Source organism: Hyalella azteca, unplaced genomic scaffold, assembly GCF_000764305.2.
Source record: "Hyalella azteca isolate HAZT.00-mixed unplaced genomic scaffold, Hazt_2.0.2 contig7711, whole genome shotgun sequence".
Classification (NCBI taxonomy): domain Eukaryota; kingdom Metazoa; phylum Arthropoda; class Malacostraca; order Amphipoda; family Hyalellidae; genus Hyalella; species Hyalella azteca.
Genome location: NW_025937829.1, coordinates 80,631 through 95,892, shown reverse-complemented (window position 1 = coordinate 95,892; position 15,262 = coordinate 80,631). Strand labels below are relative to the sequence as shown.

Sequence of the window (15,262 nt, the reverse complement as noted above, 5' to 3'; positions counted from 1 at the left end):
ATTCTGCGATATTGCGTAGAAACTAAGACCACGGAGATAGTGTATTTCTAATCAGATCACACTTGTTCCTCTACCTTTGTTGTTTTTGATAATTACCTCTAGGATTTTTGCAGCTCTGGTCCCATCTAAGATTCTAATCACGTAATCTAAACTTGAATACTGGATCATATTTGATCATCTGTTGTAGTGCTCACTATAATCAGATACATTATTAACATTAATTGTGCAAGTTTTGGCTGTTCATCCCAAATTCTTTTATACAGTGAACACTATCCTCTCCCGGAAGAGACGGTCTCCACAGACTACGTTACAGACTGCAAGAACAACACAGTACAGTTCATACGGCTTGCCTACAGTAACGTGAAGCTCGACGTCGAATACAGCAAAGTCAAAGTCACGTGAGTGACCAAAGTTACCCAAGCCTAGTGTCCAGGTCACATCCACGTAGGCTAACTGACGGCCATGTTGCTGTAGTGTGTTGTATTTACGAGGTCATCTTTTGGTTGTATGTGGATCGCACTCTATCAAGCATAGGCACGATCGCTCCAGAAAATTAAACTGATATTATTATATCTATTAACGCCTGCCCAAAATCTGACATTCTAATTTAGTAACCAAGAAAAAATTAATTAGAATCTGACCCTGTATGATATTATTGGGGATTCTCCCCAGGTCCATAATTGCCTAACGCTCAAAGACAATAACGTGTTGCTTGATCTTTCTTGTAGGAATAGCATATATATTTAGCAAAGACTTCAACTTGAATTAGTGTAGGTTCTCTGATGCTAATGGCCATTGGCAGTTCCTATTATCAGGATCTACCTTACTAATTTCTCTGGATTGAAATCATCAACAGAAATAATATGAGGTTGAAAATTACTTTTTAAAGACAACACTTCTGAAGAATCCAGGTTCTCCGATGTTACACATGTCCAATGAATTTCCAATTTTATTTTCATATATTAAAAAAACATAATTTAATTTTTTTTTAATATTTAAATAAAATTAAATTTTCAAAATTATTTATTCTATCAATTTGGTGTTGTGATCACCTTTATTGTTGTGATCACCTTTATTCATTATCTCCAACCTTACGCAAGTGTGCAAAATTTAAGATTGATTGGACAGGTAAAAGTGTGTTATATATTGATTATGTATCAGACAAAATTATTTTTAAAATTTTTTTTAATAGGTATTAAAATTTTTTTCATTTCTAAAATTATTTATTCTGTCAATTGATTCATGCACTGTCTCTAACTTTACGCAAGTGTGCAAAATTTTAGATTGATTGGAGAGGTAGAAGTGTGCTAAAAATCGATTATAAGATTTCTATCAGACAAACAAACAACAAGAAGTGAAGTTAAAGAGAAGTGTTGTAATAAAATGAAGAAAATTCTTTAAAAATAGATTCTCGCCACTACAGCATGCACTTTTCCATAACATTTCTGTTCAGGGTTCAGACACACTTTCATTTCATCGGATTATTCCGGCATTTTATTTTAGTTTTTTGAAGGGTTGTAGTTTATTAGTTGTTTCAGCTGTGGAAACATTTTTACAAAATACAATAAAATTTGGCTGTCTTGGATTCTATCTAAAGGCAACTTGCTTTTTTGTTTGCAGGCTATTCTTCACCCTGAAGAGGTCTTACTGGCGAGTGTCTACGGTCAAAGTGGACCTCACAAAGACTGCACGAGATTCTGCTGTTACGGAGACGCTCTATGTAAGCCAACGTTATTCCCTGCTGAGTTCACTCAGATTATAACTGAAACTTTGCCACGCTTCCATTGTTCAGATGATTTAGTGGGAACAGAATTCTCTATCATCTCTTTGATGGTCAAACTCGACTTGGTGGTTTTGGTTTATTCCTGTTGATAAATACAAGTCCCGGGTGATCATTAGTGACTTGCTGGCTATGAAACTTTAGGCCTCCTGCATCATACTCATATGTTTGACAAGAGTCTTTCTTCATAAATTTTCGGTTTTAGTACCAATGACCCGTGCATGTACTCTTCTTCACAAGAAGAAAAATTAATTATTATTGGGTGCTTGGACGACATTTTCTTAGCTGACCTTCTTCTAGGCTTTCGAAACTTATTAACTTCAAGCCTACAGATGACTTTCCAAATGAGAGAATACTCTTCAAATCCTGTTCCGCAAAGACGCTACTAAAAAACTGACTATGAGAACCACTAGACTTGGATTTATCAGATTATATGTGCTGCTCATATACCGTTGTCTGTCTGTATACTTAACTGTTCGTATCTCCTTGGGTCCCAAGTATTTCACCTGAGCGCAGCGCAAGTTTTGACGGAAGTTTCAACCACCGATAAGACATTAGCAACGCGTGAATGTCAAAAATGTTCATAATAATACTCATTATTATATCTTTAGACCATTTTAATTTAGAATGTTTGCAATTATACGAAAGTTTTAGTTATATTTCACTTGAGATTCCATTCATATATTGGGAATGACACCATGATAGCATTGGTGCGGTTACCAATTACTAGGACAAGTTTCTAAACTAGTGGTACAATTGTCACTATATAATTGATGAAAAGCTTCCATTGCGACCTTTTGATGACAATTATAAAAAATTTTGGCTGAAAGATTTTATAAAATAGGGTCCCGAACAAAACTCGTCCCACTGCTTAATTCCATCAACATGAACCTTGAACCGAGCTTATTTCTTTTATCGAAGCCCGACATTATTTGCCCGACCGCTCCATGATGATGAATTTTTTAGTTTAGGCGAGACAGATTCTGCTATGAGTGCGTGAGAAAGTAAAAAATAAACTTTAATAACTCAAGGATACCTGTTTCATCTGATTACCAGTGACTGGAAGCAGGTGTCTTGTTGCCCGATGCTCCCGATAACGCACTTACGTTGACAAATATCTAGTCTAATTATTATTAAGGTCCGGCAGTGATCACTTTTTCAAGTTATGTCGTCTAATGAATTATGTCGTCTTTTTGTACGTTGAAATGCGCCAATAGGGTCATGAGCAAAACCAAAGCATAAGCAAGTTATGTCGTCTTTTTGTACGTTGAAATGCGCCAATTGGGTCATGAGCAAAAACAAATCATAAGCAAGTTATGTCGTCTTTTCGTACGTTGAAATGCGCCAATAGGGTCAGGAGCAAAACCAAAGCATAACTTCATAAGCTAAATAGATTACTACATTAAAAAATTATTGAAGTAATTTTATTTCCAATTACGCTCCGTGGAAATAATTTATACCCAAATACCATGATATCAAATTCCTCGACCGCCACGAATGGACAGCTTCAATTTCGTAGAACCTATTAAAACTCTTACGTGCTTATTATAAGTTTACTCTCTCAGCTACTTGGTCCCTTTCGACCATCAATAATCGGAAATAATTAAAGACTGGATTTACATTGAAAACAAATAAAAAAAAGGTAAAAAAATAGAAAATCAGGTAAAGTTTCATTAATTACGGGCTATTTTATGCAGTGCTCGACACAAATTTTAGTACGAAACGAATCGCATGAAGTTAACATTGCGGATTCAGCAAGTAGCTGATCAGACTGCCTCATTATTTAGATTCATTCAATTGGCTCATTCAGACAAGCAACAATAAAGATATATGAGAAAATAATATACTCCGCCAGACGAAGTGAGAGTAAAAATCATTTATCATTATCATTTATCATTATTTATTTAGGCTTGTGAGAAGTATGTATGTGAATACTAGAGCAAAATATAGACTTGGGGATATTGAGACGGACTGGGTGAGGAGCAGGAGAGGCGTACGACAAGGCTGTATCCTGTCTCCACTTCTCTTCAACCTCTACACAGAAGAGATGGCCACGAGGGTGAGGAGAATGGATGTTGGTGCGCGTGTAGGCGGCGAAAGGTTAAGAATGCTTCTGTATGCTGATGATGCTGTGATTATAAGTGAAAATAGCGAGGAACTGCAAGGTATGCTGGACTGTGTGACTGAGTATGGGAGGGACTTTAATGTGCGATTCAGTGCGGAGAAGAGCCAAGTACTTGTTGTGAATGGAGCGATTGAGGATATGAGCAGAGTATGGATGTTGGGAGGGAATGAGACAAATGAGTATAAGTACTTAGGGTTGTGTGTGGACCATGAAGGATGTCAGAGAACAAAGGCCGCGAATTTAAGTAAGGCGAACCAATGGTTGGGTATACTTGGAAATGCAGCAAAAGTGAGAGCGAGTAAGTATGAAGTATTGGGAGAAGTGTGGAAGAGTGTAGCAGTGCCTAGCATTATGTATGGATTGGATGTGATAGCATATGGTGATGGCGAGCTAGATAAATTGGAATTGGTACAAAATAGAGTGGCGAAATTGGCACTAGGAGCCCCCAGGTGGACTGCAGTAGAGGCCCTGAGAGGAGACATGGGTTGGAGTACCTTCAATGAAAGAAGAATGAGAGCAGTTTTGAGGTATAAAGTGAGACTGGAGCGAATGGATGATGAACGTTGGGCTCGAAAGATGTATATGTGGAACATGAAGGTGAGCAAATGGTCACGCAGATGTCGGGCAGTGGTACGTAAGTGTGGCATGCATGAAGCATGGGTGCGCCTAAGGCCCGCTGGGCCAAAGGACGAATGGGTGGTGACAGTACGGGGTGCGATTGGGATAGAGTGGGATGAAAAAGAGTGGAAAAGAGAAATAAATGAGCGAGTGAAAGACTATGGGCTGAAGGTATGGAAACAAGGAATGGAGGGAAAGGACTCTCTAAGACTGTATCAGATGCAAGCGATGCCAAAATATGAATGTACGTATGATGGTAGTAGAGGTGGGGACCTTCTGTTTTGTGTTAGGGCAGGCGAGCTAGGTGTGAATGGACGTACATACAGGTGGAATGAAAGGAGAGAAGATAAATGTTTTATGTGTGATGGGGATGAGAAGGAGACTGTAGAGCACTTGTTGATGGAATGTGGGGCGTATGAGAGAGAGCGTCAGTCTATGATTGAGGTGATTCTGAATGAGAGAGGTGAGACTAACGAGGTGGGGCATGCGAGAACAAGCGAAGAGTGGATGGCAATAATTACGGGCCTGTCTGAGGGAGCAACTGCGGCTATGTTTGAGAGTGTGAAGAGATATTTGGAAAACGTGTGGAGGATGAGGGAGAGGAGGAGGATGTTATGAGTGGGGTCTTGAGGAATGGAGGGTTGAGAGAGGGGAGGGTGGGAAGAGGTATGAACGTGCCGAACTGTTTTAGTACGTGGTTTTACTTTTTGGGGATTGTCAAATTTTTATATATTTTCTTAGGACAGCTGTGAATATTGTATATTTGAACTTTTTTGTTAACATAAGAGTGCGAACTTTTAATTTTTTGATGCTAGTAAAAGTTTCTAGGCAGCGTGTATGACCGATTTAAAGGTCGTGACCGTAGGTCACCACGCACCCCAATTCCAATTCCATCATAATCCTGCAGCATTGACGGAAAGCGACAAACTTTAGATATATTTAGTTCATCGAATTTTTAATATTGACTTGGGAACAATCTTTACCTTCAATTTACGAGATAGGACAAAATTCATTTCGTTACTATAGATTATATAATGTCAAAATCATTTGGATTGCGTTAGCGTACAAAAATCGCTAACGCCCTTTATCGGCTTGGACGATGATAATGTTAAATTATAAAGTATTTTTTGAAGTCTCAAAGTATTCCACATTATTATTTATATAAATGATATTTTTCTGCTTTTGTAAAATTCACTAAAGAAAAAATGATATTTGCACCAAAAATATAGACGATCGAGTCCATCACCTGAGCGACCGCAGTCATATGATCGCAGTGACAACGGTTCTAGTATTCTATTGGCGGTCGATTGTTGTGATCGCAATTCGCAGACATGGAGTGGCGTGCTGTTCTGTGTATTCTTTTCTCGCTCTTTAATGCTGCCTTTTCAAATGAAAATGTACCTTTGTTGATTTGGAACTCGCAAAAGTAAGTAATGTTTTTTTTTGAGAAAGCTAATGTTTGTTTTCTGCACGCCCAATCAAACAAGCTGAAAGCCTAAAGGCTGAACTCTGAAGCAGCTGCATCATCATGATTTGGTGCAGGAATAGAATCTGTCTACTTAATCAGTTAATGTTACAGTATTACTGAAATAGCATCGGAATCAGTTAATGTTACAGTATTACTGAAATAGCATTGGAATTTTTTGTAGCCCACTGGTGCACTTTGGTTAACAATTGAATAAGAGATTCATTTAGCAGGAAACTTCCATCTCCATTAACAGGATTGGAATTTTTCTATTTGTTTCTGAAATCTCGCGGCTTCAACATGACGAATTTTCAATACATTTGGAATCTCGCGGCTCGATATTTATTTTCCCACTAGATGGCCAAGACCTAGTGTTTTTGCAGTATTTCGACACGCAAATGTATGACGTCACCATTTCAACCATCAATGAACGCATGGAACTAAAACAAAGCTTAATATAAAGGAAAAACTAGAGAAGTGATGGAATTACCTACGATGTCGGAATATACCGCGTTTACCCTAGGCAGAATGGTAGACTGAGAAAAGTCCTTTTATTCTGAAATATTGCAGCTCTAATAGTAGGTACTAGGTAATACATATAATTTCAGTAAGTATATGAAACCTTGAGGCTCTAATATCATGTATTTTTATTTGATTGAAAAAATTGCAGTTTGTTCTTTGCAAACATGTCATTTCATAAAATTTTCGACTTTGGCAGTACGGTACTTCAATCAAGTTCAATGCTCCAGCCAAAATATCCTTTAATCCAAAAAGTTTCATTGAAGATTGCATTGTTGCAGTCACATTAGACTGCATTATCATGGTCATTTACATGTCAGGTGCTACTAAAGTAAAGACAAATGTTATTGTTGCTGTTTCAAGGGTAAAATTTGAGATTTGTGGTAACACATGCATAGGACTTTGTAAATGAGATAGCTGTTTGTAAATGGCTCATCATGGCTGATGATGGGCTGATGGCCAAGATATGGAATTCACAGATCAAAGAAATGGAATCACAGCTTGCAAATCCCTAAAACCATTGCTCAAAAAATCTAATTGTGGTTCAGAGAGTAGATATTTTCCTCACTAGATGGTAGATATATTTTGTGCCAGTGTGGCTTCAAAAATGGTGGAAATGCTCTAGTTGTGGCTCAAAAGGTAGATATATTCCATGCCAGATTTTGCATGTGATTATAGATTCAAACCATTAAAATTGCATTTCTGGCTAGTCCTGAATGAAATATTTTTCTTCTTTCTTATTGAGAGTTATATATTTATAAATAGGTCTGTTAGTATCATAAATATAATAAATATAATAATATAAATATTGTACACAAGGTATCACAGTAGCAAAGCTGCAAAGCAGAAACTCTTTAGTTTCTTTTTTTTTTTGTTCATTTTTGAGTACTACTATATATAGACTAGTAAGCTCATTGGAAATCTTACTTCCCTGACAGATGTAATAAATTACCTATCATACTTGCATGGAATTACGCTTTAGCACACAATGAATTTAGGAGGGATATCTTCTTTCCATGGAATTGGGCAATTGTCATGAAATTTACTGCATTACTTTCACAGAACTTTAAAAGTTAATTCATGCAGCTAGTTCAGAATTTTCCCACTCATTACGGTACCAAAATCTTGTGGTTCTAATATTACCTAGTTTTCCAAAATTTGCAATCTTGCAGCCTGTATATGCTCTTTTAATAATTAGATTGGAAGTAATTCATCGTGTGGGTTTCTTGTGTTTCTGAAAAACGGATTTACCAGGTTCCTGTCAGAAGTTGAGTAACTTTTGAATGCACTAAGGTTACACAATTTGAATTATCCACACCCCTTGATGACATTAAATGGTGATGGCATGAATTCCCTATGAAATAAACTATACAATCAAGCATAAGCATGCCAGAAATTTGTTCACTAATAGCTCAACCTTGCCTCATCTAGAAATCATTGTTGCTATGGCTATGCAAATCTATTGTGACATAAAACATTTTTTAATTACCGTCAACCAGGGCTACTCGGGATGGGCGGGGTAACTCGGGACAGTCCTCCGACATGGCGTAAAACTGTTTTAGTAGCAAAACTATATTGCAAAACTAAATATAGTGGCGTAAACGTCAACATTTTTCCTATCTATGTAGTATAAAGGAAGTTCAAAAATACTACATTTACTAGCTATGAAAAATTCCTGAAAAAATTGTGAAAAACGATATTTTGAAAAGTTATTTCTGCTAAGGTCTGTAGTAAAAATAATATTTGCTGTATTAAAAATTTTGCTTAGAAAGAAGTGGCAGATAAGTGTCAGCATTAAAATTTTATTTGCGGAATTTACATACCTCAATCCAAAAAAAAAAATGGCGGCCATTTCCGCACAGCGGGGCTACTTGGGACACCCCCAAAAATGCATTTACAGTAGAACCTCAGTTAACAAAGGCTCCAGTTAAGAAAAATTTTTAATAAAAACAAAGAATATTGATTACATTTACCTTGCTCAGCAAAAAATTTCTCTTATCAAATCATTAGTGCATCTTTGGTCATTACAAAATTGTGCATAGAATGTCATAGGTATATAGAATTGTGCACCAGGCATCATAGAATGAAAAGTAATTGACCTAAACTATGATTTATTTCTCCAAAACATATGATGGTTGTCGCTAAAACATTCCTTTCTGTTTCAGACAGGGTTGGCAATGATTAAATCAAAATGATTAAATCATGTGATTAAATCACTTGATTTTTTTATAAAAAAATCGTGTTTTTTTTTATTTTTTCGATTTTTTTTATTTTTATTTTTTCATATATTTAAATATATTGAGTGGCAGTTTTCAATTTATATTGAGGTATTGTTATTCATGGTTTAGTATAAATGTACTATAAATGACAAATTGGTATATAAACTTGTTGCCTTTAGTGTGTATTAGGTTCCAATAAATTGAATGTTTTTGGTACAGAGGCATCAAGTGTGCAATACATTATACGTAGCTAGCAGCTTAGCTTCTTGTACAAATGAATTAAGTGCATATGTGTCATTCAAATGTGCTCTGGTTATTGCCCTAACTAATTTTGGCTGGTATTTTACCTTTTCTTGATTCATCAAAAAACTGGAGGCAGAAAGACCTACCTATACATATTTTCCCCAAAAATGTAAGAGAGAAACTTTGAGGAATTTTTTTACTACCTACAATCACAAAATTTCTGTCATGGCAACAGTTGCCCTGCATCTGGAGCAGTGATTAAAAGCCTTGTACGTACTTTAAGTATATCCTGTGCATTGTTGAATTGGCATTTACTAATATAAACTAGAAATTTATTAATCTCCAATCATAAGTTTAACTTTGAGCAATCTTGCATTAAGTGAAACCTGAGCAACATATCAAATGATTATCCCAATGCAATGAAAAAATACTTGCAGTGAATTAGTCTTCAACTCAGCCTATGCTCATGTATAAACAAAGCATGTGCCTGTAACATTATAATCTGCTTGTACACAAAAAATTTGTGATTTCAGAACTACCGATGGAAACAACTTGCCTGCTGTGTCTGCTTTGCAGCAGATCTCAGTCCCAAGCTTCCAGGCTCGCTACTTGGATGACTTTCAGCCAAAGAATATCCTCTTTTTCCTCCAGGATGCTGTGAGTATGAGCAGTTGAACAGGATCTTCATTTATTTTCTGAGTCAATTGTTTTCTCAGCACTGAATTCTTATTATCACAAATTATTGCTCATGATAATTAATTAATTTTTTAACCTATTGATCAGAAGTAATGTTTTTTTAAAAATAAACATGACTTCTGAATTTTGTACTCAATTTTCTTTTAAATTTGGTTATACATATATGTGAACTTTTGGTGTTGCATATCATGCATGTATTTAATGTCTTTTAATATATAAATGTATGATGTGTTGAGGTATACTAATATACATTTATATATTTTGACAATATGCTTTGTAGCTGAGCATTGAAGACTTGTCAAGCCATAGCTCAGAGCTGGAGCACCTCAAGACATGGATGGAGTCCGGCCAATCTCTGTACCTGCCGAACGTGGTGCAGCCGGCACAGCTGCAGCACCAGCTCGCGCAGGAAGGCTACAAGGTGGCATTACTTCTTGGTTATTTACACATGAAAGCTGCATTGCTATGTGAAGTATTTTAACACTTTTTAGCTGTGTAATAATCCTACATTAATGTCTTTGAGCTCCTGTGAATTAGTCTCAATCTGTGTTCTGATGCTTTTCATTTAAATTTTATTGATAGCTAATTTCCCCTAATAATGCTTTATTCCCCATCCGTCAGACTCATCATTTGTAATGTGGGGTCTTCTTTATTTTAGGTTAAGGTTAGCTAGGTTTTGGGCTAGGACTGCTTTCACTTGATTGTGTTATATCATTCTCTAACTTTTATTTGGCCCAGGTAACAAGCCTGACGGCTGGCAGTGGAGTGTCGGAGCTCAAGCTGGAAGAAGACCAAAAGAATTTAGTGGTTGTTAAGCTACCGCCCACAATCACCAACCCCAGCCGCAGCCGAGCTCTCAGGAAAGCTGGTAATCTTGGAATTTTTTACTGCCTGACCTTCAAACATTAACTGGTAATCTTTAAATCTTCTCCCGCCAGTCTGTGAATCTTTTGCTGCATGACTTTCAATAGTAGTTAAAAAGTTATTTTGTTACCCCTATGCTCAATCCCTACCTGATAGTCTTTGAATCTCTGCTGAGTGTCACTGAAAACTTTGCTACAAGTGTTTTAATCGTTCCTACCAATAAAGAGTCATACCTTGAGTACTGCTTTATTTAAGTTCGCCGTCTGTCTTAGTGCATAGCATAATAAAAGCTCTTTGCATTGCTCTGAGTTATCATTTCAGAAATGTATTTGTATGCTCTTATTCAACATTGCCTTGACTAATAAAGAAACGTTCACTAATTCAGGATTACTAGATAAATACTGTGAAATTAATGTTTCAGATGAGGTGATGCAGAGCGTGCTGAGCAAAGTGGGGAGTCTAGCAAACTTTACTGTGATCTACACTGCACTCAAACCGTCTGTTGTGAGTACATTTGCTTTTAAATACAACTCCTCATGGCATCTCATGGTTTCTGTAGAAAAAAATTTAGTGGCGCTACAAGCTTTTCATAATGTCTCTGAAAAGTAATTGGTCTTTTTTGAGAGATAGGTTGTTCTATCACAAATAATGTTAGCTTACACTGCTCATTCACTTTCTTCTATGTATTCATTTACTGTTTAGATATTTCTGCCTTCAATTTGGTGTTAGCTGCCCCAAGTTTGTTTTAGTTGCATTCAAAACTATAAAATTGGAATGATGAAAAGTATTTTCCAGCATTATTCAGTGGCTGATGGCTATAAGTTTTAATATGCTTTCAGGATTCAGAAGATGCAGAAGATGCCGAGACACATCTTCGCATCGGACGTTCGCTGCAGCAGGCAAAGGAACTGCCGCCCAACTTCCACAACGGCTCCTGCATCCTCGTCTACTTCCGCCAGAACATGACTCTGTCTCTGACCGGCCGTGATGGGTGGGTTGTTGGGTTACTTCTATTACATCATAACAACGTTTTACTCATGCTAGCATCCTTCCTATAACTTCAGCTGATCAAACTTCAGTTAATTCATCCAATCCTATTCTCTTAATATGCGCCAATAATCTTATCCTTCACAAATCCCCAAAGCATCACATCATGCGACGCCAAAGTCCGGATGTTTCATGTAATATACAAACGTTTTAGGAAGTATATACGAACGTCTGCAAAAAACATCAGTTCTCCTGACAATAGATGTCCAGAAACCTACATTTTCAAACGCATAAATTGAGACAATTGTTGAATTCTGCGATATTGCTACCTTTGTTGTTTTTGATAATTATTACTAAGATTTTTGCAGCTCCCATTCCATATAAGATTCTAATCACGTTATCTAGACTTTAGTACTGGATCATATTTGACCATCTGTTGTGGTGCTCACTATATTCAGATATATTATTAACATTAATTGTGCAAGTGTTTGCTGTTCATCACACGTTCTCTTATACAGTGAGCACTATCCTCTTCCGGAAGACCCGGTCAGCACAGAGTACGTCAAGGACTGCAATAACAACACAGTACAGTTCATGCAGCTAGCCTACAGCAACGTGAAGCTCGACGTCGAATACAGCAAAGTCAAAGTCTCGTGAGTGCCAAGCCAAAGATACCTGAGCCTATTGTCCCGGTCAAATTCACGTAGGCAAATATCAATCCAAGTCACGATCACGCCAGAAAATTAAACTGATAGTACTTAGTATATCTATTAACGTTAGCCCAAAATCTGACATTCGGATTTATTTGACATTCTAATTTGGTAACCAAGAAAAAAAAATTAATAGAATCTGACCCATGCATGACATTGTTGGGGATCTGCCCAGGTCCATAGTTGGCTAACGCTCATAAAAACCGTAATAACGTGTTGCTTGTAGGTATAACATATATACTTATCAAATACTTCAACTTGAATTAGTGTATGTTCTCGTATGCCAAAGGCCATTTGCAGTTCCTATTATCAGGATCTAGCTCACTAATTTCTCTGGATTGAAATCGTCAATATAAAAATGAAGAAATTTCATTAAAAATAAATTCTCGCCACTACAGCATACAATTTTCCATAACATTTACGTTCAGAGTTCAGACAGTTTTGCTTCTCATCGGATTCTTCCGGCATTTTATTTAGTTTCTGGAAGGCGAGTGGTTTAATAGGTTAGTTCAGCTGTGAATACATTTCTATAAAATACAATAAAATTTGGCTGTCTTTAATTCTATCTAAAAGCATCTTTTTTATTCTTATTTTTTTGCAGGCTTTACTTCACCTTAAAGAGGTCTTACTGGCGGGTGTCTATGGTCAAAGTGGACCTCACAAAGACTGCACGAGAGAACCCTACAACAGAAACGCTCTATGTAAGCCAGCGTTGTTCCCTGCTGAGCTCACTCAGATTATAACTGAAACCTTGCCACGCTTCCCTTTGTTCAGATGATTTATTAGGAACAGAATTCTCTATAATCTCTTTGATGCTCAAACTCGACTTGGTGGTTTTTGTTTGTTCCTGTTGTTAAATAAAAATCATGGGCGATCATTAGTGACTTGCTGGCTATGAAACTTTAGGCCTCCTGCTATGCATTTACCTATACCGGTACGCATAATATAAACGGACTGGTGAACAAGGCCCATTTCACGCGCCGGTGTTGTGATCACGTTTGTACGATAGAGCTCTCTTTAATTCCAAAGAAAACACCCAAGTGTTTGATCGCACGTGATGATAAATCAGTTGCAATTCCAATATAAAGTTCGTATGGAACTAAGTCACACCCACACAACATAGTCATTAGCTGTGATCAAACCTCAGTGCATGGATGATTATTAATTCAGCAAAGCAAAGGATTAATGACCGAAAGCAATAAAAAAATGCAGGAGCATAAGAAATGATACATTTAATGATTCTCGTTAAATTCATATTTTGTCTGATGGGGTCGTCACGAAATGCAGCTTGCAACGATATCAATAACTTTACAATGCATGAAGCTCGTGGCTATCAATTGCTAGTCCCTGAATGAAGGAACCAGAAAACTAATTTTGATTAACTCGAGTACATTTCGTGACGTTGCAAACTATTAAGTATATGGAAGCCCAATCAGTAGGTTAATATTTATCAGCTCTGATTATAGATATTGAGCTTTGGGTTGATGATTAACCTGAGACTGTGTCTTGTCATGGATCTTGTGTTACTCATGCTGATGATTACAAATGATGAAAATGCGAACCCGGAATAATTTTCGCCAATCGTTGCAACATAAAATTGTTGGTTGCTAATTTAGGTAGTTAGTTTATGCCTTGAGTATTGTGTGTTTTGTTATCAACCGTTTGCCTCATCATTTCGCTTGCTTCAGGTTGAGGCGTTCAGGACCCAAATTACTGGAAAATTCAGCCCCACATGGGACTGCGTGGGCTTCTTCACCATCGGCATCTGGTCCGGTCTGCTGGCGTCGCTGCTGGCCGTCTTCATCCTCGCTGTTGGGCTCGGCATGCTGGCCAACATCAAGACCATGGATCGCTTCGATGATCCCAAGGGCAAGACTATCTTCGTGCCAAACGTGGATTAATTCCTTCATAGAGAACTTCTGCTAAAGTTTCATAGTCTGTGAGCCTTTGCAAAATTGGCCTCCGGTAACTGCTCATAAAATTTTCTAGTTCCAAACTAACATATTTGTTTACATTTCAGAAGGAATTTCAGAATTCTTTAAGGCTTACTGTATTTTTGAGGTTCTTCAAGTGTATTGTCTTATTCATCGTCAGAGGTTTGTACTCTAGTAGATCTCTAGTGAATTGATGTGCCCAAGTACTCTTCGGATGGTCGAAAAAGACTACGAAAGATTCTGGCAAGTTGTGTAGTTTGCGCTAAAATGTTCACTCTTCTATAAATATTGAACTAGTTCTGTCGCATAATGAAATATTAGTAGTAAATATTATTTTATTGAGATTCGCAAATTAGAAATTAACAGATTTACCTAACCTCGATTAGTCATTCTAATACAATAAACTCGTACATGTTTATTATAATGTAGATATTATCGTTTACCCTGTTAAATGAAGTGGGATATCCAGTTGCGTGGATTTTAGATGTATCTATCCTTTATCTTCTATTTTGGGAAAGTTTGAGATGTATTTTAATTTATTTATTCCACTTATACTCGCAGTTACTAATTGAGGCTTCATTGAGCAGCCAGGTCTTATCCTCACGGTTGAGCCAGGCATTCAAAATCATGAAGCTGAAATCATTCTGATTAATGTCAATGCAACGTCTAAGTTGATTTTAGCAACCAATCTAATCGATGAAAATACCTATTACAAATGTTGATTCTTAAGCCTGTGCAAGAGCACTCCAGGTGAAAGACAATAGGTCTTGCTAATATTCTAATCAAGTCTGACTACCATATTTATTCAACAGATCTTACTTGACAAGAATCATTCCTTCCTAATGGTTATCAATGTTTTAGATATTGTAAATAATCCGAATAAAGTGTGTAATGAATTTGTTGCAGTCTCTTGCCCTATTTACTGATCACCATTCCAACAAAAAAAAAGGAATTGGTTTTATTAATTAAAAACAGGGAATGGTTTCATGTCAATGATCAGGGCCCCGACCTTAACGCCTCTGATGGTGGCCTACACCGACTCCGAGGGTCACTGAGCTGTGACGCGAGCGAGGAGCGGGCCCACGTCGAACTTTTCTCTGAC

General features: G+C 37.1%; 1 protein-coding gene across 1 annotated transcript; it reads left to right on the top strand.

The window, feature by feature from the left end:
* Window positions 1–5,782: 5,782 nt before the first annotated feature.
* On the top strand, window positions 5,783–15,058 carry LOC108666066 (V-type proton ATPase subunit S1). The gene is made up of 9 exons (XM_047881361.1): window positions 5,783–5,949; window positions 9,503–9,626; window positions 9,946–10,086; window positions 10,404–10,533; window positions 10,951–11,033; window positions 11,369–11,520; window positions 12,035–12,169; window positions 12,828–12,966; window positions 13,843–15,058. Exons 1-9 carry the CDS (start codon window positions 5,855–5,857, stop codon window positions 14,125–14,127), a joined length of 1,284 nt encoding a protein of 427 aa, XP_047737317.1. The 5' UTR covers window positions 5,783–5,854; the 3' UTR covers window positions 14,128–15,058.
* The last annotated feature ends 204 nt before the right edge of the window (window positions 15,059–15,262 follow it).